General features: G+C 38.8%; 1 protein-coding gene across 3 annotated transcripts; it reads left to right on the top strand.

Annotated features, from left to right (window-relative positions):
- The first annotated feature begins 55 nt into the window (after window positions 1-55).
- On the top strand, window positions 56-26,328 carry SEC61A2 (SEC61 translocon subunit alpha 2). 3 transcript variants are annotated; one of them, XM_025445267.3, is made up of 12 exons: window positions 56-185; window positions 2,324-2,391; window positions 3,571-3,636; window positions 8,565-8,643; window positions 12,797-12,928; window positions 13,053-13,162; window positions 18,132-18,285; window positions 19,252-19,412; window positions 19,718-19,915; window positions 21,949-22,140; window positions 22,819-22,895; window positions 25,224-26,328. In XM_025445267.3, the coding sequence occupies exons 1-12, from the start codon at window positions 179-181 to the stop codon at window positions 25,408-25,410; spliced, it is 1,431 nt and encodes a 476-aa protein (XP_025301052.1). In that variant the 5' UTR covers window positions 56-178; the 3' UTR covers window positions 25,411-26,328. The 3 variants fall into 3 exon arrangements, with proteins under 3 accessions (XP_025301052.1, XP_048956761.1, XP_048956771.1); XM_049100804.1 differs by lacking the exon at window positions 56-185 and adding an exon at window positions 782-833; XM_049100814.1 differs by lacking the exons at window positions 56-185; window positions 19,718-19,915 and adding an exon at window positions 782-833.
- The last annotated feature ends 1,460 nt before the right edge of the window (window positions 26,329-27,788 follow it).

Here is a 27,788-nt window from a genome sequence, read left to right as displayed (position 1 = left end):
ACGGCCGGGGCCCGCGTCGGCGGGGGGCGGGGCCGGGGGCGGGCGCGCGGTCACGTGGCCCGGGGCGGGGCCTGCGCGGGGCCGGCCCGGAGCGCGTCGGGAGCGGGCGGCGAGACCCGAGCCGCGGGACGGGAGCGAAGGCCGCGCCGAGGCCGCCGAGCCCCTCCGGGCCGCCGCCATGGGCAGTGAGTAGCGGCGGCGCGGTCCCGCCGGGCTGCGGGCGGTGGGGCGGGCGGTGGGGCGGGCGCCGCCGGGTCCCCCGCGGAGGCTCCTCGGGCGCTGCGGCCTGGCCCGGGGCGGCGGCGGCGGGGCCGGGGCCGGGGCCGGGGCCGGGGCCGGGAGGCCGGGGGTCCCGGAGGCCGGGGTCGCTCCGCTGGGCTGCGAGGAGCGCGGCCCGGGACGGAAGGCCGCGGCGGTGGGGGCGGGGGCGAGACCGCTTCGCGCTTCCCCAGGAGCTTGTGAGCTCGTGTGTTCGCTCCCGCGTCGCCCTTCCTTGGCGCGTCCGTGGAGATGGTGCCCTCAGCGCTCTGACTTGTTGGATTTTTGTTTTTTTTAAAGTGATGCGCGGCATCATTTAGGGGAGGAAAGAAGTGCGATTGGCAGCGTCGCGTTTTCCCTAAAATGTTCATTTCAGTTCTTCTGTAGCGTTGGCTGAAAACCCACCGTGTGTAAGGTTGTCTGAGCCTCGGGGACGAGGCCTTGCATCCCGGGCGTCTTGGGGGGCCGGCTCCCCCACACCGCAGCCACAGGCGTTCACCTGTGCACTGGCCTAGCCGAGGAGCTGTTTGTTGGATGCATGGGTTTGCGTTCATCCAACATCCCTACCTCCAAAAGTAGGTAGGATTTTGCACAACCTAACCTGCAAAACCTGAGCGGTGCAAACCTGAGCGGTGCACCCACTGGCCAACTAGTGGACGTTTAGAAAGGAAGGGGGGGGGACCCCTGACCTTGAATTTGCAGTATAATCGGTGAAATTCTGCAGCACAAGAATAGACAAGCGGCCGACGAGAAGCACGGCTTGCACGTGAACTCTCCCAACACGGATGATCGCAAAACGCCACGAAATCCGGGAGGGTGGTCTGGATTGAGGTGGGATGCACAAGGGGACGAGGAGTCCAGGAAGTTTCCTTGATGTGTGATTGACAACTTGTTTTGCATCAGAGAAGAATACTTCCGTGATTCAGGGTTACTTTCCAAATAGTCCAAAATGGTACTTGGACGATGAATATCTCTGCCCGTGGGGATTTCTCAATTCTTCTGTCAAACATCAGTGACTTATCATTTTGAGAAGTTTCATGAGATTATATAGTCTGCTTTTGGCTAACTGTGCAAGTGTAATTAATTACTCAGGCCTATTTTATTTTATTTTATTTATTTATTTTTTACTCAGGTCAATTTTAAATCCATTTCGTGACGTTAGTATACAGGATCCAGGGTCTGTAGGGGAAGGTAACTCACAGCTGGTTGTGCCGCCTTGTGTGTCTGCACGTTACAGACGCTGGCAAAGGCAGAGGGAATATCATCTTCATTCTCCAGTTCTTTGGCAGGAGTTGACGTAAGCTATGCCAGAAGATAGTGTCTATCCTTAAAGAACCTGGTTTGTCTTACTTTTATGTCGAATGAGTTAATCTGGGAAAGCAGTACTTTCTCATGAAATGTAATGGTCACGTTCTGCTGGGCTGGATATTGTACATACACAAGTACTTTGAGATCATCATGTGGGAGAGCAACCAAGCAGCGAAATGTTGACTTAAATGATGTAGAGATTGTATAGTTAAAAAAAAAAAAAAAGCTATCTATGTGGAAGATGATTCTGTGATCTTTCTCAGGCATTTCAGCTATCTTTCGGCCTAAATTAAGCCAGTTCTGCAGTTTCGGCCCATTTCCTGTTGTACTTTCCTCCTGTATTTCTCTGGATATGTTTTATTTTCTTCTAGGGTGCGTTGTCATGTGGGTAATGTAGTAGCCTGCATTTGCTTTTTTTTTTTCCCCAAAGTAGTGATGCTCATTGAATTATTCCTTTTCTGTATATATAAAAGGGCTGGACACACGCATGGGGAAGCAAAATCATGGTAAAAGGATATTTGTATTTGCTTCTACTGACTAAACCCTTAAACCTTTTGGATTCTTTTGTCCCTTAAATTACCTTTTTTCCCTGATACAATATTTGAAATGGAGAGCACTAGGATTACTTTTGGAGGTAGGAACGGGATGAATTACCATTAAAAGTTAGAGAACATTTGTATTTGTTTCTATAAAAAGGTACATCTCTTTTTAAAGACTTTGTAACAGAGAAATTCTTTTATTTATTTATTTTTAACAGTCAAATTTTTAGAAGTTATCAAACCTTTCTGTGCAGTTCTACCAGAAATTCAGAAACCTGAAAGGAAAGTAAGTATAACATTTTGGTAATATAGAGGCTAGCTAAGTGATTTATTCTACTGACCTAGTAAGATTGATTTATTGTCCCCAACTCTTTTCTGGTGTATTTGGAGAAATATTACCTGCTCCTCCTTGCAAGAGGCACAAAGTAAGTAAAACTAGTATAGACCAGTTTAGATAGATTATCTTCTGGTTTTAAGAATGCCTGTTCTTTAAGTTGGGACATTTCCAAACCAAGCGTCTCTTTGGCCTGTGTGTTACATAAGAGACAATATTGCCCTGTCTCTGGTGACCCACCGCACTATGAATGACTCAGTGCGGTGACCCCCAGAGCCAGGTCACTTATGAGAAGTGCAACTGTTTGACAGAAATGAATTACAATTGTGCAAGTATATACCTCCCATTTCTTGATCATTCAATACAAAGAAAAATCACAATGCATTCATAAAAAAATGTGACTGAATCAAATTATTCTTCTGTCATTGTGCACTTTTGGAGCTCAGGTATTTAAATTCAGGAATATTGTTAATCCCAAACTGGCCAGTTCCTAGACAGTCCTCTTTTGTGCTTTTGATATCTCACAAAACTAACAGGAATAGGTGCGTATAGGAAGAGATAAGTAAAACTTTTGTTAAACTTATTGTTTTATCTAGAAGTGTCTTTCTTCCTTTTTCTTTCTTTCTTTCTTTCTTTCTTTCTTTCTTTCTTTCTTTCTTTCTTTCTTTCTTTCTTTCTTTCTTTCTTTCTTTTTATTGCTTTTAGGTTTCAAAAATAGTTGTTCCAGTTACATGTTAGGCATCCCAAGAAGCTCTCACTTTCCATATCTCATGAAATATTCATATAATATTATTACGGGCAGTCCCAGCTCTGCACAATGTTATGTTAACTGAAATCCGCGCATATTGGATCCGTGTTTTGCTTTTTCATCCTTTTTGGTTTCAGTCAACATAGTATAGTGTGATGAGGCCTGCCTCTGTTTAATTTACTTAATACTTGGAAAAGTAAAGAAGGTTATGTTTGAAAAGTTGAGCTGTTTGCTTTAGCTGTTACTAACGAGGTGAGAATATCTTAGTGGTAAATAATAGAAGCATGTTGTGATGCAGAATGTTAGTTATGCTTTAATGTGGAATTTTGCTTTGTATTTGTTATTTCTTGGTTTTGATTGATCATCTTTATTTTGTTGTACAGATCCAGTTTAGAGAAAAGGTACTATGGACTGCCATAACTCTCTTCATTTTCTTAGTATGTTGTCAGGTATGTAACCAAAATATTAATTCAATGTTTATGCTGTTATGTGAGGGTTTTGATTGGTTACAATTTGAGAAATTTTATCTATTTATTTATTTAGATTTTATTTATTCATTTGAGAGAGAGAGAGTGCCCCTGAGAGAAAATGAGCTCGGTTGGGGGTGTGGGGGTAGAGGAGGGGAAGGGCAGAGCATGAGGGAGAAGGAGGAGGGAGAAGCAGGCTCCCTCCTGAGCGGGGAGCCCAATACAGGGCTCAATCCTAGGGTGGGATCAAGACCTGAGCCAGAGGCAGATGCTTAACCGACCGGGCCACCCTCGTGCCCAAGAAATTTATTTTAGTTAAAATAATAAATATCCTGAATTATTTTGAGCATTGTTATTTTTAATCTGAGTTGATAGCAAAAATGATTATCTTGTCCTACTGTGAATTTTTTTTTTATTAGTGGGTTTGAACATTTTTTTCTTTTTTTTCTCTTAGTGTGCGATTAATGATCTTTAGCCACTTTTCTTGAGATACTTTTGGTATTGATTTCAGATAGATTTTTTATATGGAAAAATGTTAAACCTTTGACCTAGACATTGCAAATATATTTTCTGTTTCGTAGGCCTTTAATCATGTTGTAAATAGCATGTGTTAATTTTAAAATCCCAAAAAGTCACATTCTGGAATTCCAGTGATATACTGTATTTATAAATAGATAAAATTCAGTGATGCTTTTTATTAACATTTGCGAGATTAAGTTCACAAAATGAGGATAAAAAGTGACATATCCTTGTTACAGGATTGTTGTGAGGATTAAACTAGATGATTTGGATGCAAGTTTTTTGAGGATTTTGAAAAGCTATTGAAATACATGTAAGGAAGTATAAAAAATAATATTAGGAAGCAGTAGAGCAGATTAAGTCCATAGTCTGGGAAAAGCCAAATACTTTTTTTTTGAAGAGTGAGATGATTTGGTCATTAAGATATATTACTACTGTACTTGGTTTAAAATAGTTTTGGGTGGTCAGGGAGAGAGAATTTTTTTTTTAAGTACAGAAAAGTAATGAGAAAAAAGAATAATCATCCATATTTTTACCACCTACTTTTAACATCTTAGAAATTCCCCTCCCCTCCATAAAAAACTCCAGCTTTATAAAGGTATAATTTATGTATCGTAAAATACACTTATTTTTTAAGTGTACATTTTGAAGGGTTTTGACAAATGTATACACCCACATACCTACTACCTCAGTGGATACAGAACATCTGTCACTCCAGAAAGTTCTGTGTAATGTCTTAGTCCCCACCTCACCCCCAGTGTCAGGCAAGCACTGATCTGCTTTCTGTTCCTATAATTTGATTTGTTTTTTTTAGAATTTCATCTAAGTGGAATCATACAGTATTATTCTGGCTTCATCATCAGCATTTTGAGATTCATCCATGTGTTTAGTAGAGCAGTAATTCATCCCTTTCTATTTCTGAGGAGCGTTCTATTGGATGACTCTACACAATTTGTTCATTTATTCACTTGTTGGACGTTTGAGTTGTTTGCAAATTTTGGTTTTGATAAAGTTGCTGCAAAAGTTCTTGGGCAAGATTTTCTGTGAATATTTGTTTCAATTTCTCATTGGTGAATACCTAGGCGTAGAATTGCTGGGGTGTATGATAATTACAGGTTCAGCTTTAGAAGATGTCAAACTTCTTTCTAAGTGGTTGTCCATTTTATATTTTCACCAGTCATGTATTGGAGTTCCCGTTACTCCCCATCCTGGCCTGCCCTTTGTATTACTGAGCATTTTAATATTAGTCATTCTAATGGGTGTGGTTTTAATTTGCATCACCTTGATAAATGACATTGACATTTTAATATGCATTTCCCTGGTAAATGATATTCAACAACATTTTCATGTACTTATAGGGCATTTGTTTATTTTCTGTGAAGTTTTTTCAAATCTTTTGCCCATTAAAAAATCATATTGTTACATTGAATCATAAGCTTTTTAAAAAAGGTTTTTATTTATTTATTTGAGAGAGAGAGAGCACTCATGGGGGGGGAGGGGGGGGACAGAGGGAGAGGGAGAAGCAGACTCCCCGCTGAGCAGAGGGCTTAACTTGGGGGCTCCATCCCAGGCCCCTGGGATCATGATCTGAGCTGAAGGCAGATGCCTAACCAACTGAGCCACCCAGGCACCCTGAATTATATGTATTTTAAAATATTTTCTGAATACAGGTCCTTTGTCAGATACATGTACTGTGAATATGTTTTCCTAGTCTGTGGCTTGCCTTTTCATTTCCTTAATGTCTTGTGAAGAGCAAAATTCTTTTCATTTTGAAGAAGTTCAATGTGTCTTTTCTTTGATGATTCATGGTTTTTGTTTCCTATCTAAGAAATTTTTGATTATTTTATTTTTTTATTTTTTATTTTTTTGATTATTTTAAAGTTGTGAAGATTTTCTCTCTGTCCTAAATATTTAGTCTCAGCTTGTATGTTTTGGTCTGTGGTCTATTCCAGGTTAATTTTTGTATATGGAGTAAGTAAGCCTGGGTTCATTTTTTTCTGTATGGTTAGCCAGTTGTTGAGAAGGCTCTCCTTTCTCATTGAATTACCTTGGGATCTTTGTTGAAAATCAATTAACCGTGTAAGCGTGGATATATTTTTGTACTCTGTTCTGTTCCATTGATGTATATTCCATGGTTATGGTTACACCGTTTGATTACCATAGGTTTGAATTAAGTCCTGTAATCAGGTCGTAAAAGTCCTCCCACTTTGTTTTTTCTTTTTGAAATGGTTTTTGGTTATTCTAGGTTCTTCATATTTCTGTATAGATTTTAGAATCAGCTTGTCAGTTTCTCTGAGAAGGCTTACCGGGATTATGATTTATATTGCTTTGAATTTATGGATGAATTTAGAGAAAATTAGCTTCTTGACAATATTGAATCTTCTAATCCAAGGATGAGTGAACATTGTTCTGTAAAGGGCTGGGTAGTAAATATGTTAAGCTTGGCTGTTAGAACCCTAGAACCATAGGAACTGTGTTGCTCAAAAAGTGGTATTTCTCATGACTGTTTCATGCAATAAATTAATGTATGCATTTTTGTTACTTTGGTTATTTTTTCCCCTGCAGTATAATTGCATAGTTGCCAAGCTGGTTTTTTTTTTATGTCTTTCTCCTGCTTAGGCAGTTCTCCCCAGTGCTGGTGATTTCTTTCCACTGAATCTCAGGCAGGTTTATTTTCCCCTCCCCACTGCAGGTAAAGGGTTTGGGGGGTCTCCTATCTCACCCAGTTTTCTTTAGCCCCAGGGAATGGTGGGAGGTGAGATAAGCTGTGACAAGTGCAGTAAATGCTCCCTGGGTGGTTCTCACCAGGTGACTGAGGAGGGCTCCATTCCACTCCTGACCTCAGATCCCTCCCTTATCCCCACCGCACCCTGGCCCTCTGTCACCCATCTGTTTCTTCCCAGCTGCCATTTCTACTCCCTTCCAATCAGAGGAGGCTGAAAGATAAGGGTATCTGTACAGCCTGCTCTCCTTCAGGTCGTGGGAATTGTCAGCATTCGACTGCCTTCCTGTGGTGATGGTGGGAGCAGCTCAGTGCTGGGCTCTCTGCTCCTCAGTTGTCTGCAGTTTTCTGGCCTCCGTGACCACCAGTGCTTCAAGTTCATGATCCTTTTTCTTTTTTGGTTGTTTTACTCATTGTTTTCCTTAGCTTTTTAAAATTAAATTTATTTTTTATTTTTTTAAATAGTCTCCATACGGAGCCTGGAACCCAGTGCTGGGCTTGAACTAACGACCCTGAGTTGATCTCAGGACCTGAGCTGAGATTGAGTCGGATGTTCAATCGACTGAGCCACCGTGGTGCCCTGTTTTTCCTTAGCTTTTTTCATTCTTGTTAGTGTCTGCAATTTTATGTGTTTTAAAAAGTGTGGTTTCTTACGCATTGGGGAGTTGTGCCCAACTACTGTTGTACGTAACCTGTAGCTGTGGATATTACTGAGAGGAATAAAACCAGACACTGAGTTTAATAATCCTGTTGACTACAGGAGAGGAAGGAATGCCGTTACTTAGGGTGGTTGGCTTTTTCTTGTTCGTTGTTCCACACATCACTTAATTATGGAGGTAATGGCTATCTCTATCAGCTGCAATTAAGTAACGTAATTTGACTGATTGACCTCTCTCCCAGTTAGGGAATATTGTGATGTGGACTGTCCTGTTGTGTTAATTAGTTTTCATACATAACCTCCTTTCTCCTTGTCTCTCACATTAGCTGAAGAGTGTTAGCAGCGTTAGGGTACACATAAAATACCCATGCATCCTGCCTCACCAGGATTGTTGTAACAACCAAAAATGTCTTCGGGTATTGCCAGGTGGCTGCTGAGGGGTGGAATTGCCCCAGGTTGAGAACCACAGTATCATACTTAGTGTTAAACATAAGCACTTCTTTATGCTGTTACAAGATTCTTTATAATTTTCAGTGGCTGCGTAATATTCATCTATCTATCTATCTATCTATCTATCTATCTATCTATCTATCTATCTATCCTTCAGACTTATATTTGGAGTGTGGCTGTCATTGGTTGCCCTTAGCTTAGCAAAATTTTTCCTATGACTGGGTAGATATATCCTATTACTTACTGATAGGGGTATTCTTTTTAATTCTAAAAAAAAAATGGAATCTACCATCTTAGCTATTTTTAAGCATAAATTTCAGTAGTGATATGTGTATTCATGCTATTGTGCAACAAATCATCCTGATAGGTGTGTTTACTAGTAGATTGCTATAGTGATTTCTATTATTTTAATTTTTGTTCAGAAACTTTCCTTTTAGGGTTACAGAACACGAGAAGTAGTGCTCTTTTTTTTTTTTTACAGTGTTGCAAATATTAAGTAATTGAAGTTTGAATTAAGTTAATTCAATGCATTTTAATAAACTGTTTTATGTAATATTATAGATACCACTATTTGGAATCATGTCATCAGATTCTGCAGATCCTTTCTATTGGATGAGAGTTATTCTTGCATCCAACAGAGGTATGTACTTTTTTTTTTTTTGCCTCCATACTAGGCATTAGTACTGACATCAAATAGATGTGAAAATGTAGAAATAACTATTTTGATGTCTACAGGGGTGGGGAGCATATGGTAAAAGAAACTCGTTGCCTAGGAGAAGAGACCAACATGTAAATACTTACAAAACTCTGTATATATTGTAATAATAGAAATATGTACAGAGTATAGATGTACAACAGAAAATGGAGTGATAGCGCCGTCTGGAGCTTTGATCCTCCATCCCTTTATGGGTCATATTTTCTTTGAGACTCTATTAAATTTATTTGTACTCTCCCAAGAAAAAATTCAGATACACAGATTTTGCACAATACTTTTGGAGAGTCATGGACCCTTTGAAGTCTGTCCTTGGGTTTCCTGTGGGACTGAAAGACCCCAATCTGCAGTTCTGAGGGGACAGTACCAGAATAGCATTTGCATTGGAGTTCAGGTTGTGGACTGAAGGCAGAGGGCGGCCTGAGCTAAAAGCACTTGTGCGTGAGGCAGTGGCTAAAGAGATAGGAGGGCCTGGATCATGAGGGGTTTTGTTGGTAATTTTTAAAATACTGATTAATCATTAAAAAATGCACCAAAATTTGTATACAGTTTTATATAAACCTGAAAATACAAGTGTTGCATCTCAGGGGTAACTCCTGGGAAGAAGATAATAGTTTGGTGAATAACCAGACCTTTTCTCTGCATATACATTCATGTATATAAATTTATATTTAGAAAAAAAAATAATAAAAAAATAAAATAAAAATAAATTTATGTTTAGTTGACCCTTGAACAACCTGGGTTGAACTGTGTGGGTCCACTTATATGTGGACTTTAAAAAAAAAAAAACAGTGTAGTGCTATAAATGTATTTTCCTTAGGACATTTTTCATAACATTTTATTTTCTAGCTTACTTAATTACAAGAATATAGTATATAAAACTTACATAACCTACAACCTGTGGTAATTGTCTATGTCATCGGTAAGGATTCCAGTCAACAGTACGCTATTAGTAAAGTTTTTGGCTTAGGGGAGTCCAAAGTTATACGTGGATTTTTTATTGCATAGGAGGTCAGTGTTTCTAACCTCTACATTGTTCCAGGGTCAACTGTGTGTTTTTTGTTTTTTGTTTTTAAACTAAAAAAATGAGATAAACTACGTGACTATTCTACTACTTAGTATGTTTACTTAATTTTTTGGATGAGTTATTTCATTTAACAGCCATACATGTTCCATTATATGGATATGCCATGCATTATTTAATCATTCACGTATTTTTTGAGTTCTTACTGTGGGGCAAGCGTTGTGCTAAGTGCTGAGATTAGAACAGTGATCAAGACCATGTCCCTGTTGCCTGGAGTTTATGTTATTCTATTTGAGGAAATAGCCTCCACACAAAGTACATTTAGGGCGAGGGGAGGGACATTGGAGCAGAAACCTGTAGGACATGAGAAAGAAGGCCATGTGAAGATCTGAGGGAGGAACATTCTACAGAATAGCCTGTGCCAAGGCCCCAAGATGTTTAATGTGTTCAGGGACTGATGAGGGGTCAGTATGGTTAGAAGGAAATAAGGAAAGGAGTAATGAGGTAGGACATGATGTTACAGATGAGTCCAAGAGCCAGATCATAAAAGGCTTAAAGACAAAGCAAAGAAAAAAAAAAAAAAAAAGACAAAGCAAGGAGTGTACTTCAAGTGTGATTCCAGGCCACTAGGGTCCTCTTATGTCACACATTTAGTTTTTTCCCCAATTTTGTATCATAATCAGTGCTACCCTGAATGCTTTCACTGTAATACTATCTATTATAATTTTTTAATAGAATTAATTTCTAGAAGCTTCACTTTGCAGTATAATATTCACCTAAATTTTTGATAGATAATGCTAAATTATCTTTTAAAAGATTATTATTTTATACACTCACCAGCTGTATATGAGAATGACATTTTTCTTCCAACAGTGGATATTATTAGTCCTTTAGTCTTTGAAAATTGAACAGGTAAAAATTGGTATCTTATTTATTTTATAGTTCTTTATATACGGGCGAGCTTGAACATCATTTTATCCCTTTATTGGATATTTGAATTTTTTCTGAGTGGACCTGTTTTAAATAAGAGAAAATTACTGACTAATTTAAACACAAAAATGGAATTTATTAGAAAGATACCTGTTGGGCAGCCCAGGGGGCTCAGCGGTTTAGCGCCGCCTTCAGCCCAGGTGGTGATCCTGGAGTCCCGGGATTGAGTCCCATGTTGGGCTCCCTGCATGGAGCCTGCTTCTCCCTCTGTCTGTGTCTCTGCCTCTCTCTCTCTCTCTCTCTCTGTGTGTGTGTCTCTCATGAATGAATAAATAAAATCTTGGAAAAAAAAAAAAAGGAGAAAGAAAGAAGTATACCTGTTATGTTTTGGAATCTATAGAGGAGATAGGACAGCTAAGCCTGGGCTGGGAGAGAGATCCAGGCCAGCTTTAGATCAGCAGCAGGGATTTCCTTTTCTTTGAGATTTAGCTCCCAAAATTCCTGGGTTCTTTGGTTCTTAGCTCAAAATTCCAAATTACAGAATTTACACCAGGTTTGGTTAGAGTTTAAGGTCCCCTCCTGTACGGTCAGTATTTCCTGAGTGTCATTGGGAGCAGCCATACTGTGTTAGCTATTTTTCCTTTTTTTTTTTTAATTTTAAAGATGTTATTTATTCATGAGACACAGATCAAGAGAGAGGCAGAGACACAGGCAGAGGGAGAAGCAGGCTCCATGCAGGGAGCCTGACGTGGGACTCGATCCCAGGACTGCAGGATCACGCCCTGGGTGGAAGGCAGGCGCTAAACCGCTGAGCCACCCCGGGATCCCAGCTCATTTTCCTTTTTAACATTTTTTCCTATTGATTTGTTCATTTTATTTTTTTTTTTTTTTTTTTTTTTTTTTCATTGATTTGTTCATTTTAAATTGAGTTGTAAGAACTCTTTCCAAATTGGAGATATGAACTCTGTCATTTGTGTTCAAGTAATTTTCTTTTAACTTTTATTAAAGCCACCTTAAAAAAAAAAAAAAAAACTTGTGCAGTATTTTGCCACTTGGAATTCTCATAGTTGTAGCTAACCCTAGCATCTACCTTTTTCATTGTGGGTTCTAGGTTATTGTCATGCTTAGGAAGGCTTTTTCTTTTCCAAGATGATAGGCATGCTCACTCCTAGTATTTTTGTCATTTTGTTTCTTATGGTTAAATTTTCTATACATTGGGCCTTTATTTCTTTCTACTGATTGTTACCTGTTGAAGAAATATTTGAGAAGACATGAATCATCCTAGGATGGAATCTTTTCTCATATCAAGGGCACCTTTTCAACATTTATAAAAGCTGGGACTTAAGGTTGTGTTATGACAGAATGACCAGTGAGAACATTCTTGATTATATAGAATTACTTTGTTATACACGTTGCCTTGCACACTTGGCGTGTTTGGTTTTATTTTTCTCTATAAGTACCATATGTGTTTTCTCTAAAGAAAACCTTGAGAGGCAAAAAGAAGAAAATAGAAATTATCCATAATCTCAATGGGTAAAAATAACCATATTTTGACAGCCACACTAAAATATCAGGAAACTGTTTTTCCATTTAGTATTAAACTAACTGGCATCAAACTGTAATACTGTTTTCGTAATTTTTTATTTTGCTATGTCATGAACATTTTATATGCCACTAAATGTTCTATATTGATTTGGATGACTCTGTGTCATTTTAGATTTTAAATTAGAAGAGTCACAAATATTTTTAAACATCATTTTTTATTAACTTGATATTTAATTTTCAGGCTTGGTATGTAATTTCTTATTTTGCATTAAAATAAAATCCAATGTAAGTTTTAAAAAATCATGATTTGTGTAAAAATTTTGGATTTCTTTAACATTTTAAGTTTAGAGTTTACAGAAATTTACCTTTTTTGGGGATAGTAATTTTGATTCAATGAATTGTTGCAAAGTTGTGTTAATAAAGGAAATAAATGTGTTAATTAATAATGTTTAAAGAATGAAAATCTGCCTTTAAACATTTGAGAATGTGTTTCAGTAGACATTGTTAAGGATTGCAACACTTGTTAACTAATCTGCACTGGGTATAGTAAAGATTATTTACTTTTTTCCTTCTCTTTTACAGGAACTTTAATGGAATTGGGTATCTCCCCAATTGTAACATCTGGTTTGATTATGCAGTTGTTAGCAGGAGCCAAAATCATTGAAGTTGGAGATACACCCAAAGATAGAGCTCTATTCAATGGAGCCCAGAAACGTGAGCTATTAATACAATTAAAGAGTCTTTTCCAAATTTGAGAATTTTGTGGCAAAGATATTTTTCTAGTCTTTTTTTGTCTTTGGTTGTAAGTATGTACTCCTTTTCCCCCAATTTTTGTCAGTATTTGGTATGATCATTACCATTGGGCAAGCCATTGTGTATGTCATGACGGGCATGTATGGGGATCCTGCTGAAATGGGTGCTGGCATCTGTCTCCTTATCATTATTCAGGTAAGAAATCCAATTTTTCATCTGCAGATAAAACAGTTTGATCCCTTTTTTCTAACAATTCTTTAGGTGATATATTAATTTTCTTACTTTTGCATTATTTAATTATAAGATTTTGATTGTTGAAGTGACATGTATAAATTATGTTGATATAAAAGTTAAAATTTATAATAGCTTCATAGCTGCATGGTATAAAGAATTATAGATTAGCTGTACTTCATTGGTTCTGAGATGCACATTTTTTACTTTTTGATGTATCTAAAATCAGGATTTTTTTCTTTTTTTAAGATTTTTTATTTGTGGGTGAGAGAAAGCAGGAGCAGGGGGAGGGGCAAGAGGAGAGGGAGAAGCAGATTCCCTGCTGAGCAGGAGCCTGCCTCGGGGCTTGATCCCAGGACCCTGAGATCATAAGGGACTGACCACCCAGATGGCCCCTGGATGTGTTTTCTTATAGCTGGTAGTGCTCTACAGTTGCTGTCAGCCAGGCAGCAATCATGATAGTAGTCTTCATCTGCATATGTGTGTCAGCTGGTTAGAGCTATTCGGATGTTTGTTGCATCAATTGTTTATGGGAATTGTTAATGTAAAATGTTTTTGAGATTAGCTGCTATTTAAAATGTCTGCAGAAGTCTATGACTTGTTATGGAACAGTCACTCTGTGTACACAAAGGCAGAACAGCCTAGATGATAAAATCTGTGTTTCAGTCTAAAATAACTTTTCTTATAAGTAGAAAACAAAACAACTTTGTGAAAAGCTATTGTCCTAGTTTAATTGACAGTATTTTTTTTTTTTTTAGTGGTACACAAAATAATGGCATCACAAATAATATCTCACACCTAGTAAAATACATGAACCTATATACATATATATTCCATGGATTTTTAAATAGACCCTTTGGAATTGAACTTTTAAAGGCCAACATAGTTATCCTTTACTAGTATCTCAAAGTGTGTCAAGTTTAGAAGATACTTTTCTTTTTTTTTTTTTTCTTTTTTATTTATTTATTTATTTTTATTTTTTATTATTTATGATAGTCACATGGGGGGGGGAGAGAGAGAGAGAGAGAGAGAGAGAGGCAGAGACACAGGCAGAGGGAGAAGCAGGCTCCATGCACCGGGAGCCCGACGTGGGATTCGATCCCGGGTCTCCAGGATCGCGCCCTGGGCCAAAGGCAGGCGCCAAACCGCTGCGCCACCCAGGGATCCCCATTCTTTTTTTTTTTTTTTTTAATTTTTGTTTATTTGTGATAGTCACACAGAGAGAGAGAGAGAGAGAGAGAGAGAGGCAGAGACATAGGCAGAGGGAGAAGCAGGCTCCATGCACCGGGAGCCCGACGTGGACGTGGGATTCGATCCTGGGTCTCCAGGATCGCGCCCTGGGCCAAAGGCAGGCGCTAAACTGCTGCGCCACCCAGGGATCCCAGAAGATACTTTTCTAATGTACATTCCATAAAAATCATTTAGAGAAGTAATCCAAGAATAGATATATATATATATACACACACACACACACACACACACACATACATATATACACACACACACACATATATACACACACATATATATACACATATATATACACATATATATATAAAATAGTCCTGGTTATTTTGGAAATGCCTATTCTTGCTCCCTCTGTGGAATTAGGATTCTTTTAGGAAGGTTTTTTGTTTTTTTTTTTTAATGGTCACAGCATTAATTTCAGAAAAAATATTTTTAAGTAAAACTAAAATACCAACTTACTAATATATACATAGAGAGATAGGACCATTTCAGAGTGGTATGATTGACCCTTCTTTTTTAATGAGAAACCTCATATAGGCAGCAAATCAAATCGTGAACAGAGTTATTATTCAGACCAAGGAGAATTAGGTTGTTCAAGTATTTATTGGTGTCATTAACAACAGGGAGAGCTCTTCTAACTAGATGGAAATATTTTCTTTTGACCACGTGAGAATTTTCATGGTAGGTTTCTGAGCCCTAGTGAGGTCCCAATTTGGGTATAAGGTAGAAGTCTTTAGAGTAACGTCGTTATTTCTCCATTTTAAAAAGCCTGATTGGCAAATTTATAATCTTTGAGAGTTAGAGGAAGAAGTGTTGCAGTGGCTCGGGAGAGAAAATCCTCTGAAAACTGACTTGGATCTTTCTGTGCTTAGGATCTCTCCATGTGCTTCTGGCATTGTTGAGACACTGACATATCGATTGTCTTATTTTGTTTCTTTATAGCCTTTGCTTTATGCAACCTGTAGTTCAGAATAACCCTGATCTTGAAGACACTCAGGATCGGTACCTAACTCTTAGAACATTATGCTCTAGTATGATTTTTCTAGTATTTTAGTAAGGATATTTTTGGATTCTTAAAGAACCTCATCTGATCAGTTCTGGGTTAAAGCATTGACTTCTGTGGAGTCATTACAAATTTGAATTGGAGATAAAATGGAGTTAAGGTATTTTAATTTTTTCCCCCAGGATAAGAAGTCTAAAAATAGTTGTATTCAGAAATGAAATAAGTGGGTGTATACTTTTTTTTTAACATATAAATTCTGTTAGACGAATACTTGTGGTTAATTTTTTCAGTGTTAATGTATAGAGAAATGTGTTTGATCATAGGTGGGTAGCATGTCTTTTAAGGCATTGCTAACATTGAAAATATGTGGATACACTGAAGAGAGATGATTGGATCAGTGTGTTTCGCCTAGAAACATAGATTTTGAAAACTGTTTGCATGCTGTTAGGTAAGGTATTTCTCACATTAATTATTCTTGTTTCATTCACGTGATCATGTCTTTCAACTAGTAAGATTTGAAATCTTAAATGATGGGTCTTGATTAAAATCCCAGAGTAGAAAATATGTGCTTGGCATATAGAAAAGGTAAGTATTGTTTTGTCAAACTGTGCGAATGCAAAGCAGAGTTGAAATGTAAAGAGTAATTTTTATGCCTAATTTAGAGATTTATATGTATGGTATATTCCACAAGAGCATCCAGTTAGCATTCAGTTTCCATCACTGTTGTAGTCAACGAGATGCTGTGACTTCCTGGTTTCTCACCGCCCCCCCCCCCCCCCCCCCCCGCCCCATCCTTAGAGGTGTAGTTCACATGCTTTTTAGTAGCTTTTATCTTATTCTTTTGATTATAGAGAACATTTCTCATTTCGGCTTCTTTGTAATTTCTTTCTCTAGTTAGAAAAAAAATGAGTTTGATTTCCACCAGACATACATGAATCACTCTGTGGTCTGATGGTCATTGGTCTGAACAGGGGGTTTGGAAAATCACAGGTGTTTCAGAATGACTTTATGACTCTAGACAGGTCATTTAATCAGAAGCCCCTGATCATACTTTTTGGCGGGCTAATAGTTTATGGACAGCTCTTATTCCATGCACAGGGTTGGTTTCTGATTGGGAGTATTTATTTACTTATTACATAATTGTGATCAATATAAAATCTCAGTAGTAAGTCCTAACTTCTGTTTTATCTTGTCAAAGTGTTAAACTTGGTTTTCAAACAGTAAAGGATTCATGAGCACTCTTAGAAGTTTGAAGAATTGTACTCTTTTTCCAATCCTTTGAAAATCAAATTAAGACTGTAAATAGACAATTTAGGCTCTGTACAACTACTGAAATGACAGTTAAGGAAAAAAAAAAAAAACACCGTGGAAGGTAAGCATGCTTGAAATGGTGTACTGTAGTTTGTTTGCTCTCTTTTGTAATGGGGCATGTTGGGTAAACTGAGTAAGCAATGGGGTGGGAGTCTTCAGAGCTGGGAAGAATGGAAGTGGCATTTCCTCACTTTGGTAGGATGGGGTTCTTAAAATGGGGACAGGTGTGAGGTTGAAGGTATAGTAGCATCTTTTCTTTCCCTCTTGATTAGGTTACTGAAGTGACTAGAGGTCACTACTTGCAAGGTCAGGAGTTCTTTTTAATTGATGCATGCTTTTATAGAAATGTCTTCTCCAAGAAGAAAATTAAGAATTTTCAATTTCACATAAATTAAAGTCAGTATGCTTTCATTTTGTAAAAAGGGGTAAGGTTAAGGACCTGGCAAATCCTTGTCTTCAAATTTACATTCAGTCTTTGTCACTTTATGTACGGAGGGCACTTCTTACATTATAATCTCTGCTCCTATTAATTTGTGCTCTTTTTGGCTTATTCTCTATATATTACAGTTGACCCTTGAACAGCACAAGGATTGGGGTGCTGACCCCTCCCCCCACAGTTGAAAACTGCATGTAACTTTTGACTCCCTCAAAACGTAACTAAGTCTGCTATTTACCTGAAGCCTTCCAATAATGTAAATAGTCGATTAACGGATATTTTGTATATTATATACTGTGTTTATACACTGTCATAAGCTAGAGAAAAGATGTTAAGAAAATTGTAAGGAAGAGAAAATACACTGATAGTACTGCAGTGTATCTATAAACAAAAAGTCTGGGTAGGTCAAACCTGTGTTGTTCAATGGTAACTGTATATGTAATATATAAAATATTACATATAATATCTTAAAAATAAATTTCACATACTTTTCGTTCAGTGGTAGCATATAATTGTGTCTTGTTATTATACCATACTTCATTTAGTCTTTCACTTATTTGGAACTACTTGGAACATTTTCAGTTTCTTGCTGTCCTAAATTCAACAAGTTTGAACATTTTTGTTTTCAGTGTGCTTTTTTCAATCGGTCTTGTTTAAACATTGTAAGGGAAACTATCCAGGTGGTTTATCAACATGCTGTAAAGGTTGAAATGTCTGCTTCCTAAAGTAACAATGTTTCCACCCCCCTGATCTCCAGAAGTGACTTCTCACTAAGGTGGGGTTAAAGAGGTGCTGAGAGTCATAACGGTGCTATTGCAACAATCAGGTTTTAATATGAAAAATGCCCATGCTTTTTGAAAGTAGTCAATGGTGTTCATCGTCCCCTTCCTTGAGTTTATTCTTGCTTCAGCTTACTTGCATTTCTTTCCCCACAGTTGTTTGTTGCTGGTTTGATTGTGCTGCTGTTAGATGAGCTGCTACAGAAGGGTTACGGCTTGGGGTCTGGTATTTCCCTCTTTATTGCCACCAACATCTGTGAAACCATTGTCTGGAAGGCCTTTAGTCCCACTACTATTAACACTGGCAGAGGTACATTGCACAGTGACTGCAACTGCACGAGTTTTGCTGGATGTGTGCTGGAAAGTAACCCATCACAGAGCAGGACAGGCCTGTAGGCATCCTGCTTGCTGTCCCAGGGGCCAACCGCTGCGGATTGCTCAAGAGTTCAGCAGCAGAGATTTGTGGAGTATGAAATATTACTTCACAAAGAATAACAGCTACATTTTAGCCTCTGCTTGTTGAAAATTTCAGTGGTTGCAAAACAGCTTTTTAAAATATCACTTGCTTAAGCCATTGCCGCAGAAGTCATTGATTTGTCCGATTTCCACATTCCCAGGGGAATAAAAAGGTAGTGGATTAAGATTTTTCGAATGAAAACACTATTATTTACTGTACCATCAGGGAGCATGAATACTTTTGCTGCTATTCTACTTGGCTTGGTAACGGCAACTAAATTTTGAAATACTTCATCTGTCTTTCCCCTTCCCCATCTCCATTTGTCTCAAATGCCATCCAAGATTCATAACGGTTAACGTCTAGAATGACCCCAGCCTTAAGAAAAGAGCAATGATGGTTTATTAGTTTTCTTAAAAACAAGCTCGATAGAGTAACATGTATCTTTTGATTCTGACATCTTTATTCTGCTTTGCTGCTGCTTTACCCCCCTCCCTAAAAATACTCCTTTCCCTTCCCTACAGTAAAGGGGAAGCAAATCATTACAACCTAAATACTTGCTTAGGTTTATTCTACTTTGGCTGTTTTCATCAAGAATAGTGTCTTGAGAAAACTTGAGATTTGTGCAAAAAAAGATTCATTTGCTTCCATGATGTAAATATTTTTAGAAGCTCCGCACATGGTTGTATCGTAAAGTAAACATTGATGAGTGATTTTGACTCCGATTTTCTGCCATGTACTGGAGTTTCAAGGGTATTTGTTTGAGCTTTGAGACAATTTTGGGTAAAGAGTTTACAGTCAATTTCTCTCTTAATTTATCAGGTACCGAGTTTGAGGGTGCAGTCATAGCGCTCTTTCATTTACTGGCCACCAGGACAGACAAGGTCCGAGCTTTAAGGGAGGCCTTCTATCGTCAGAACTTACCCAATCTCATGAACCTCATTGCTACGGTTTTTGTGTTTGCCGTCGTTATATATTTTCAGGTACGTATACTTGCTTCACTGAAGTCGGAGGGATATGGATTTTTCTTTTGCTTTCAAAGAAAAGAATTCCATTTGAAATGTCCATATTTAACCAGTGTTACGGAATCTAGTCAAGCAAATGATTCTATTCCTTAGACTCTAAGGTGTGAGATATTAGTGGTGATGGCACAGAACAGGAGTTCTGTGTGGAAGGAGAAATGCCAGTGTTGCTTCTCCCACTCCCCCTGTATTGTTCTGCTTGTCATCTGTGTTCATTACTTGAGATGTGCAGTTACCCTTACTTCCTCTTCATTTTCATTTTCTAGGGATTTCGTGTTGACTTGCCCATCAAGTCGGCCCGGTATCGAGGACAGTACAGTAGCTATCCCATCAAGCTCTTCTATACCTCGAACATTCCCATTATTCTCCAGTCGGCCTTAGTGTCAAACCTGTATGTTATTTCCCAGATGCTGTCTGTTCGATTTAGTGGCAACTTTTTAGTAAATTTACTAGGACAGTGGGCTGTGAGTATTTTGTTATTTATTCTAAGCATTCAAATTTACTGTAATTTGCATTTCGTGGTTGTATTTTTAACTGAAAGAGATGAGCCATAATGGAAGCCGTTGCTGTAACGTTTTCAGATTCACTTACCTGTAGCAGAGTTTATCATTCATTTAGAAAGATTGATAAATGTTGTAAAACTAAGGTGGGCCAGGTACTTTGTATTAATTTACTGTTGAGAGCATTTTCACATCTCATTTGAGGCCCTTAAGGTTAAAATCACAGTGGTTCTCATGAAAGTGGTTCCCTGTTTTGGTATCTTATTCAGCTGTTGTCTAGAATATTTTTTTTAAAGAAGCTCTTTGCTGATTATATGTGGGGTGCTGAGATCTCCTGCTTTGCCCCCATTTTTCATGGCTCGAGTGGCAATAAACTAGTTGTGATTAACTGGGCTAGAGATAGGCATGTGATTACTAGACTGGAGAGAGAAGAGAGTTACTAGAAATAGAATCCAGCACTTTCTGACTTCCCTTTATAGATCCTGTCATCATAGCTTCTTCCAGAGCAGTCCAGCCACGTTGTTACTGAAGTGTGAGTTCTTGTCGGATTGAATTTTACCTGGTTTAAGTTCTGTCATATGACCCAGGAGCTATTTTTCCTCCTTAAAACCATAAAATTAAAAGAGACTATGATCCTTTATTCTTTTATAGAGTACATAATTGTACAATTTGAATTTCACCAGCTATTTTTATAGTCCTTATTTCTGAAGTACAGTGTTTATTCTATGCATTTATCTTAATATGCTGCCTGTTTCATTGTAAGTTACATGACCTAACTTTCTTCTACTAAAGGTCTTTTTTTTTTTTTTTAAGTTTAAGAGGATAAGACAGTAACTCTTGAGTGTTAGTTGAAGGAAATAGGATTCCCTTTATCCATAGTACTCTTTTTCCAATCATGTAACGGAAACGTGACTACCTGTGATGAGGGAAGATGTGGTCCCTCCCCTTGTAAGCTAATAATCCATTAGTAATTATTACTGTAATAATTTCATAGCAATAAATGCATTTTGTGGTCTTGTATAGGTTGTGTTGTGATCTTAACTAAGTTCCTTTTTAATAAGAATTACTGGAAATTGAATTATCTATAAATAATGCTCTTGATTGGGGATTAGTGATTCTGGGGGCACAGTAAATAAATGATACTGAAATGTATATTCAGGAACCAGACACTTTAATTATTGCAGCCAGAAACTGCTGTTCTATCCCTCCCACCCCAAAACTTACACTGTTCCTAGTTCTGTTACTGTAAAAATTCTTGAATGTTTATCTGGATAAAAATCCTATTTTAAATATTAAAAAATTACTTCTTATACAAACCTATAAAGCTTAGGCAGTGAGTTGTTAGTCATTTGTCAGTATTTCAGTTGATTGTATTCTTCATAGAATTTTTTGAAGTTAAAGAATATGTTGTATACTCTTCTACAGTGCAGTTTGATTCTAAATGTAATCAGAGATTGACTGTAAATGTAATTATATTCCTGTCTTTAAGAAGAGAGGGAAGATGGGATCCCTGGGTGGCGCAGCGGTTTAGCACCTGCCTTTGGCCCAGGGCGCGGTCCTGGAGACCTGGGATCGAATCCCACGTCGGGCTCCTGGTGCATGGAGCCTGCTTCTCCCTCTGCCTGTGTCTCTGCCTCTCTCTCTCTCTGTGACTATCATAAATAAATAAAAATTAAAAAAAAAAAAAAAGATTTAAAAAAAAAAAAAAAGAAGAGAGGGAAGATTTTTTTGTAGGTGTATTTTAATGTTGGCTTTTAAAAAAATCACTCTTTTGTTAATACATTCACAATGTCCTTTATATAATACATGCTCACTATACAATTTTGGAGGAGTGAAGACATTAGACACAAAAGTCAGTCTTTCTAAGTTACATGGAATCGTTAGCTGTAGGTGCTTTGAGCTTAAAGATTTGTAATTTTTGAGGAGTTTGAAAAGTCATAAAAATGTATCTTGACCTCTTGGATTCACCATCTATCCTTTTTATTCTTGTTCTGTAGGATGTTAGTGGGGGAGGACCTGCTCGTTCTTACCCTGTGGGAGGCCTTTGTTACTATCTTTCTCCTCCTGAGTCCATGGGCGCCATATTTGAGGATCCTGTCCATGTGGTGGTTTATATCATCTTCATGTTGGGATCATGTGCATTCTTTTCTAAGACATGGATAGAGGTGTCTGGTTCCTCTGCTAAAGATGTAAGTATTTGTTATATTTGAAAATAAACGTTTTTAATTTCAAAATGGTAATTGAAACACTCTTACTTTTGTAATTTAAACTTTTAAGTCATACTTTTTTTTTTTTTGAAGATTTTATTTATTTATTCATGAGACACACAGAGAGAGAGGGAGAGAGAGAGGCAGAGACACAGGCAGAGGGAGAAGCAGGCTCCCTGCAGGGAGCTGGACATGGGACTCCATCTTGGGTCTCCAGGATCAGGCCCTGGGCTGAAGGCGGCGCTAAACCGCTGAGCCACCCGGGCTGCACTAAGTCATACATTCTTAATAATGATCCCTAGAGGGTTAAAAACTGGTTTCTGGAAGGTGGAAAAATTCTTAAGAGTTTTACAATGGTTTGTCACCCTCCAAGGCTGAACCCTACCCAACAAACTCTTACTCCTTAGTATTTAATTTCTGTTTAGGGAGGTGGTAGATTAAAAAAAAAAAGATTGAGAAACAATTGTTTAATGTGTGGGTACTAGGTGGTGTGCAGCCTTGAGCCTCAGGTGTAATGGAGAGGATAGGACAGTGCCTGCCTACCTCAGGGCTCTCGTATTTTATTTAGTAGTGTGTGGGAAGTACTTCACACAGAACCTGGTAGGTAGTAAAGTGAAATATTTATAGTTTGATTTTAAAAGTTGCTTTTTCTCTTGGCAGGTAGCTAAGCAGCTTAAAGAACAGCAAATGGTAATGAGGGGCCACAGAGATACCTCCATGGTTCATGAGCTTAATAGGTAAGGTCATGAGATCTAATCTGTGTGAGTATGTGTGTGTATGTGTATAGTACAAATATATTTGGTTTTTCAACCTTTAATTTATTGTCAAATGTTATCCTATTTGAACATGAAGCATTTTTCTTCTGCTTCACATAGAAGAACTAAAATTTAACAAAATACTGAATTGTTCTCTAAAATTGTTCTCCATCAAAATTGACATCTAAATGATTTTTAAAATTGAAATTGTGTTCCCTTCACTGCTCAGCCCAGTATTAAAATATTCTTGAGTGGAGATCCTCGTTGTCTGGCTGCACATAAAATCACCTGGGAGCTTTCAAAAAGTACTGATACTCCACCTCTACAACTTGTGATTTATTTGGTCTTGGGTCAATCCTTCCATTAGTCTGTTTTTTGATAACCTCTCTACTGTGTTATAATTCATACCATGTAACTCACTCATTTGAAGTATATGGTTTAGTGTTCTTTAGTATATTCAGAATGTGTAATCATTACAATGTAATTTTAAAAACATCTTTGTCACTGGAGCATCTGTTTGGCTCAGTCAAAAGAATGTGCAACTCTTGATCACAAGAGTGGGGTTGTGAGTTTGAGCCCCACGTTGGGTCTATAGATTATTAAAACAATAACAACAACTACAACAACAAAAAAAAACCCTTAAAAACCAAAAAAAAAAAAAAAAAAAACCTTAAAAAAGAAACCAAAAACATTTTCATCACCCGGAGAGAAACCTTGTAACTCTTGGTTACTCCCCATTCCTATCGCACCTTCCCATCCCTGAGCCTACTTCTTACTTTTGATCTCTACAGATTTGCCTCTTCTGGACATTTCATATAAACGGACTTGACATCTTTTGTAAATAGCTTTTTTCACTTAGCATGAAGTTTTCAGGGTTCATCCATTACTTATGAATAATACTCCATTAAATGGATGTACGACAGCTCATTTGTTTATCCATTGATCAGTTGGTGGAGATTTTGGTTGTTTCCAGTTTCTATGAGGAATGATGCTGTTAAGGACATACTTGTGCATATTTTGTGTGGACATATGTTTTCAGTCCTGCAGGAATAGTTGGGTGGTACAGTGATGCTGGTTTAATGTGTTGAGGAAGCTACCAGACTCTCCTCCAGAGTGGCTGCACCGGTCTGCGTCCCACGAGCAGTGTGGCTCGCCATTGCTGCGCGTCCTTGCACAGTTCCTGCTTTCTCATTACAGCCACTATGTGGGTATGAAGCGGGAGCTCACTGTGGTTTTGATTTGCTTTTCCCTGCTGAGTAATGACGTTGGGTACTTTTTCATGTGTTTTATTAGCTATTTGTGAATCTTCTTTGGAGAAGAATGCGCAACTCTTGATCTCAGGGTCGTGAGTTTGAGCCCCAGTCTTTTCAGATCTTTTGCTCATTTTTAATTGTGTTGTCTTTTGTAAGTTTCAAAAAACAAATATTTTGGATAGACCCCTTCTCAGGTTTATGATTTATATTTTGTTGCCATTCTATGGGTTGTCTTTTTACTTTCTTGGTCTCTTTTGATGCACAAGTTACTAATTTTGATGAAGTTCAGTTTCTCTTGGTTGCTTTGTGCTGCTTTTAGTGTTTATCTAAGAAACCATTGCCTCACCCGAGGTCATAAAGATTCATTCTTGTTTTCCATTAGGAGTCTCGGCTCTTACATTCAAGTCTGTGATCTGCTCGCAGCAGCTTTTTTGTTTAGTGTGAGAGAAGGGTCCAGATATCTTTTTGTGCATGTGGATGTCCTGTTGTTCCAGAACCATTGCTTGAAAAGGCACTTGTATTTTTATGAAACTTTACTTATTTAGAACATAGATAGCAGAGTCGTAGAACGAACCTCCAGGTACCCAGCCTCATTCTGCTCTTCCCGTTCATCCATCATCTCCCCCTGGCTTTTTTTCCCTTCTTTTTTGGAGTATTTTAAATACAATCCCATTATTTTTAGCAGTGCTCCAGGTGATTCTAACATGCAGCCAAGACTGTGAAGAGGATCATCCACATCTTATCACATATAAATTTGATACTTAGAAAGCATTTTGGAATTTACTCTTCATCTACAAGACTGAGCTACAGACGACCTATTTAAAATAGTAAATATTTTCATCTTCAACTTGTCGAGGATTCTTTTTTTTTTTTTTTCCTTTTCCTGTCGAGGATTCTAACCTCCTGCTATTTAAAAAAAAAAAAAAAAAAAAAAAAAATCCTGTATGGCTTCTCCAGGCTGTTTACTGGCTTCTGGAAACCAGCGGCCTGTCTTGGCCTGGTCAGTCTGCCCCGCGGCCGTGTGCGCGCCCCGCCGACTGACGGCTCTGTGTTGCAGGTACATCCCCACGGCGGCAGCGTTCGGCGGCCTGTGCATCGGCGCCCTGTCCGTGTTGGCCGACTTCCTGGGGGCCATTGGCTCCGGCACTGGCATCCTGCTCGCCGTCACGATTATTTATCAGTATTTTGAAATTTTTGTCAAGGAACAGGCTGAAGTTGGTGGGATGGGTGCTTTGTTTTTCTAAATGTTCCAATATTTCTTCTTGTGTGTGTGAAAGGGAGAAGAATTTTGGCACATTGTTTTTGTCCAATAACGCGATTCCCCTTTTCTTCCCTCAGTTTCTTGTTTCCCAGTGCTCACCGTCCCATTTGTGCAATGGGCCCCGAGCTAAAGCCTGTGTGCAGCATTAGTACCAGCTGCCTTAAAACTAAAGTTTACAGTATTCATTCACAAACGTACTTGTAGTGTCGCCCATGATGCTGGAAACCAGTGTTCCCGCCTTGCCCTGTTCAGCCGTGCCGGTGAGATGGTGACGTGGATCAGTTTTGCACACAACATTCAGAACACTCACTATTCCCCCCCACTTGTTTAAAAATAAATGTAGTTCAAATTGCCACTTTCCAGTATTTTTGAGCTTATTTAATGAGTTCTGGAACATTTCTATCTAATCTGTATTTTAGATATAATTAACTTTTTATACTTTTTTAACTCCTCGTATCCACGTTCCCACCCTCCCTCTCCGTCCACTCCCCCGACTGGTCCCCTCAGCTGCCACTCAGCCCACGTGGGCAACATCGAGCTTCAGTTCCAGCTGTTCAGGAACAACTGCTTGTGTGTGGTTCCCGCCCCCCCCCCCCCCCCCCCGCCCCATTTTCATTCCTTTCTTCCCAGTGACAGCAGTCCATGCTGTTTTACTGTATTGGCTATGCCTTTGAATTCCAACACATCGACACATCGCTGGAGAACACGCTTTCCAGATCTGATGGCCCAGTTTCTTTTTTTTTTTTAAATCCCTAAAGCAAAGATCTAATTCTCAAGCAATGTCTGTAGTTCAGTGGGGGCGAACAATGAGTAATTCATGCTAGCAATTTGTGTATGTTGTTGTACTTTACAGCAGCAACATGAGTGTCAATAGTAGAAAATAAACTTTTATTTAATAAAACGGTTTCAGTTTGTGTTGGAAAAATAAATTCGGATACTAAATGATTTCTAAGATTATAGGTTCATCTAATCATACAAAACCCATCCTGAGAGGTCTGTGGTCACAGGTCCAATGGAATTACAGTTTTGGGTTTGATCTTGAAATTGCTCAGGAACAGGGACCAACTTAAAAGCTGCTCAGTTATGCGATGGACACTGAAAAGAACAGGAAAACTGTCTCAGATAACATCCAGCCTCCATCTGAAACAGCAGAAAGTTTGTGCCCAGTGTCCACAGAAACCAAACTTAATCTTTGAAGTTCCTTTTCAGAAGTAAAGGTTTCCAGTGTTTCCTTTCTTAGCGCAGGAAGTACATCTTACTCAGGTCAGGATCACAACCCAACGATGACGACAGGTGGGCAGATGCGGTGGTGGCCGGCAGGACAGGACAGTGGTAACCGGCAGGACATCGCAGGGCCTCGGGCCACTGTTACCATAGACACATAGATCCAGTGGCATTAGGATATATGCATACATTTTTTTTCCCCCAAGAGAAGGTAGAAACAAAGTTTCTTATAGGAAACCTTTCAACTTTTAAATGCTGATAAGTTAACAGGGCCAGCCCAGGGAAACCTCCAGACTGCCAGCTCTCAAACTGCCCAAGTACAGCCTTTGATGTTGAAAGGTTAATATAAGTGGCATTGGGGGTCCGTTCTACAATTGAGCGGTCACTTCTAATTTGCACTCTTAGGGGGAGAAAAGGGCAGAAAGGACAGGTAGGGGTTATGAAGACCTCCCCTGCACCAACATTTAAGAGTCGGTTCCTCAACTCCTGTGCGGAGCGGCTTTGGAAGAGCTAGTCTGGAGACTGTGCCTGAATCTGTATATTTCCCATTGCCTTCCGTGTCTTGACTGTGAAGGAGGGCAGTAACAAGGGAGATTAGAGAAGTCGGTCTTTGGAGAGCTCAGGGAGGAGGAGTAAGATCTCTGGAGAATCATGATGCCTATGATTAAAAACAGGATTTTTTTTTTTCTTTTCTAAAGGGTTAGGGGCACAGGGGAAGGCTACTATTAGAGCAAGTGGTTGGGTACCAATATTTGCAATATTTAAAGTAGACCTGATCTAGACAGTTCTCCAGTTCCAAACACAGCTTCCCCCTTTGTCTAGGAAGTCTAATAGATGTTGTATTTTTGCTCACAAAAACACCTGTGGATACAGAGATGAAAACAGTGATACACACTGAATACACAGTGACCCTGTAGACAAATGAACTGTAGTACAGCATTTTTGGCATTAGCATCCTGGTTTTACGTGGTTCGAAGAGCCTAAAGCCAGGGCTGGACAAAGGACTTTGGGCTGGCCACGGAGCATCACCCTGAGACTTCCGCTGAGTGCTCACCTGCAGGGTGATAGTTCTGGAGCTGCTGGAGACCACAGAAGTCAACACGGGCCGAGCTCAGCCAAAAGATGTGAAAATGGCCC

This window comes from Canis lupus, chromosome 2 (genome assembly GCF_003254725.2).
Source record: "Canis lupus dingo isolate Sandy chromosome 2, ASM325472v2, whole genome shotgun sequence".
In the NCBI taxonomy this organism is placed as follows: Eukaryota; Metazoa; Chordata; class Mammalia; order Carnivora; family Canidae; genus Canis; species Canis lupus.
This window is presented reverse-complemented; position numbering and strand designations above follow the sequence as displayed.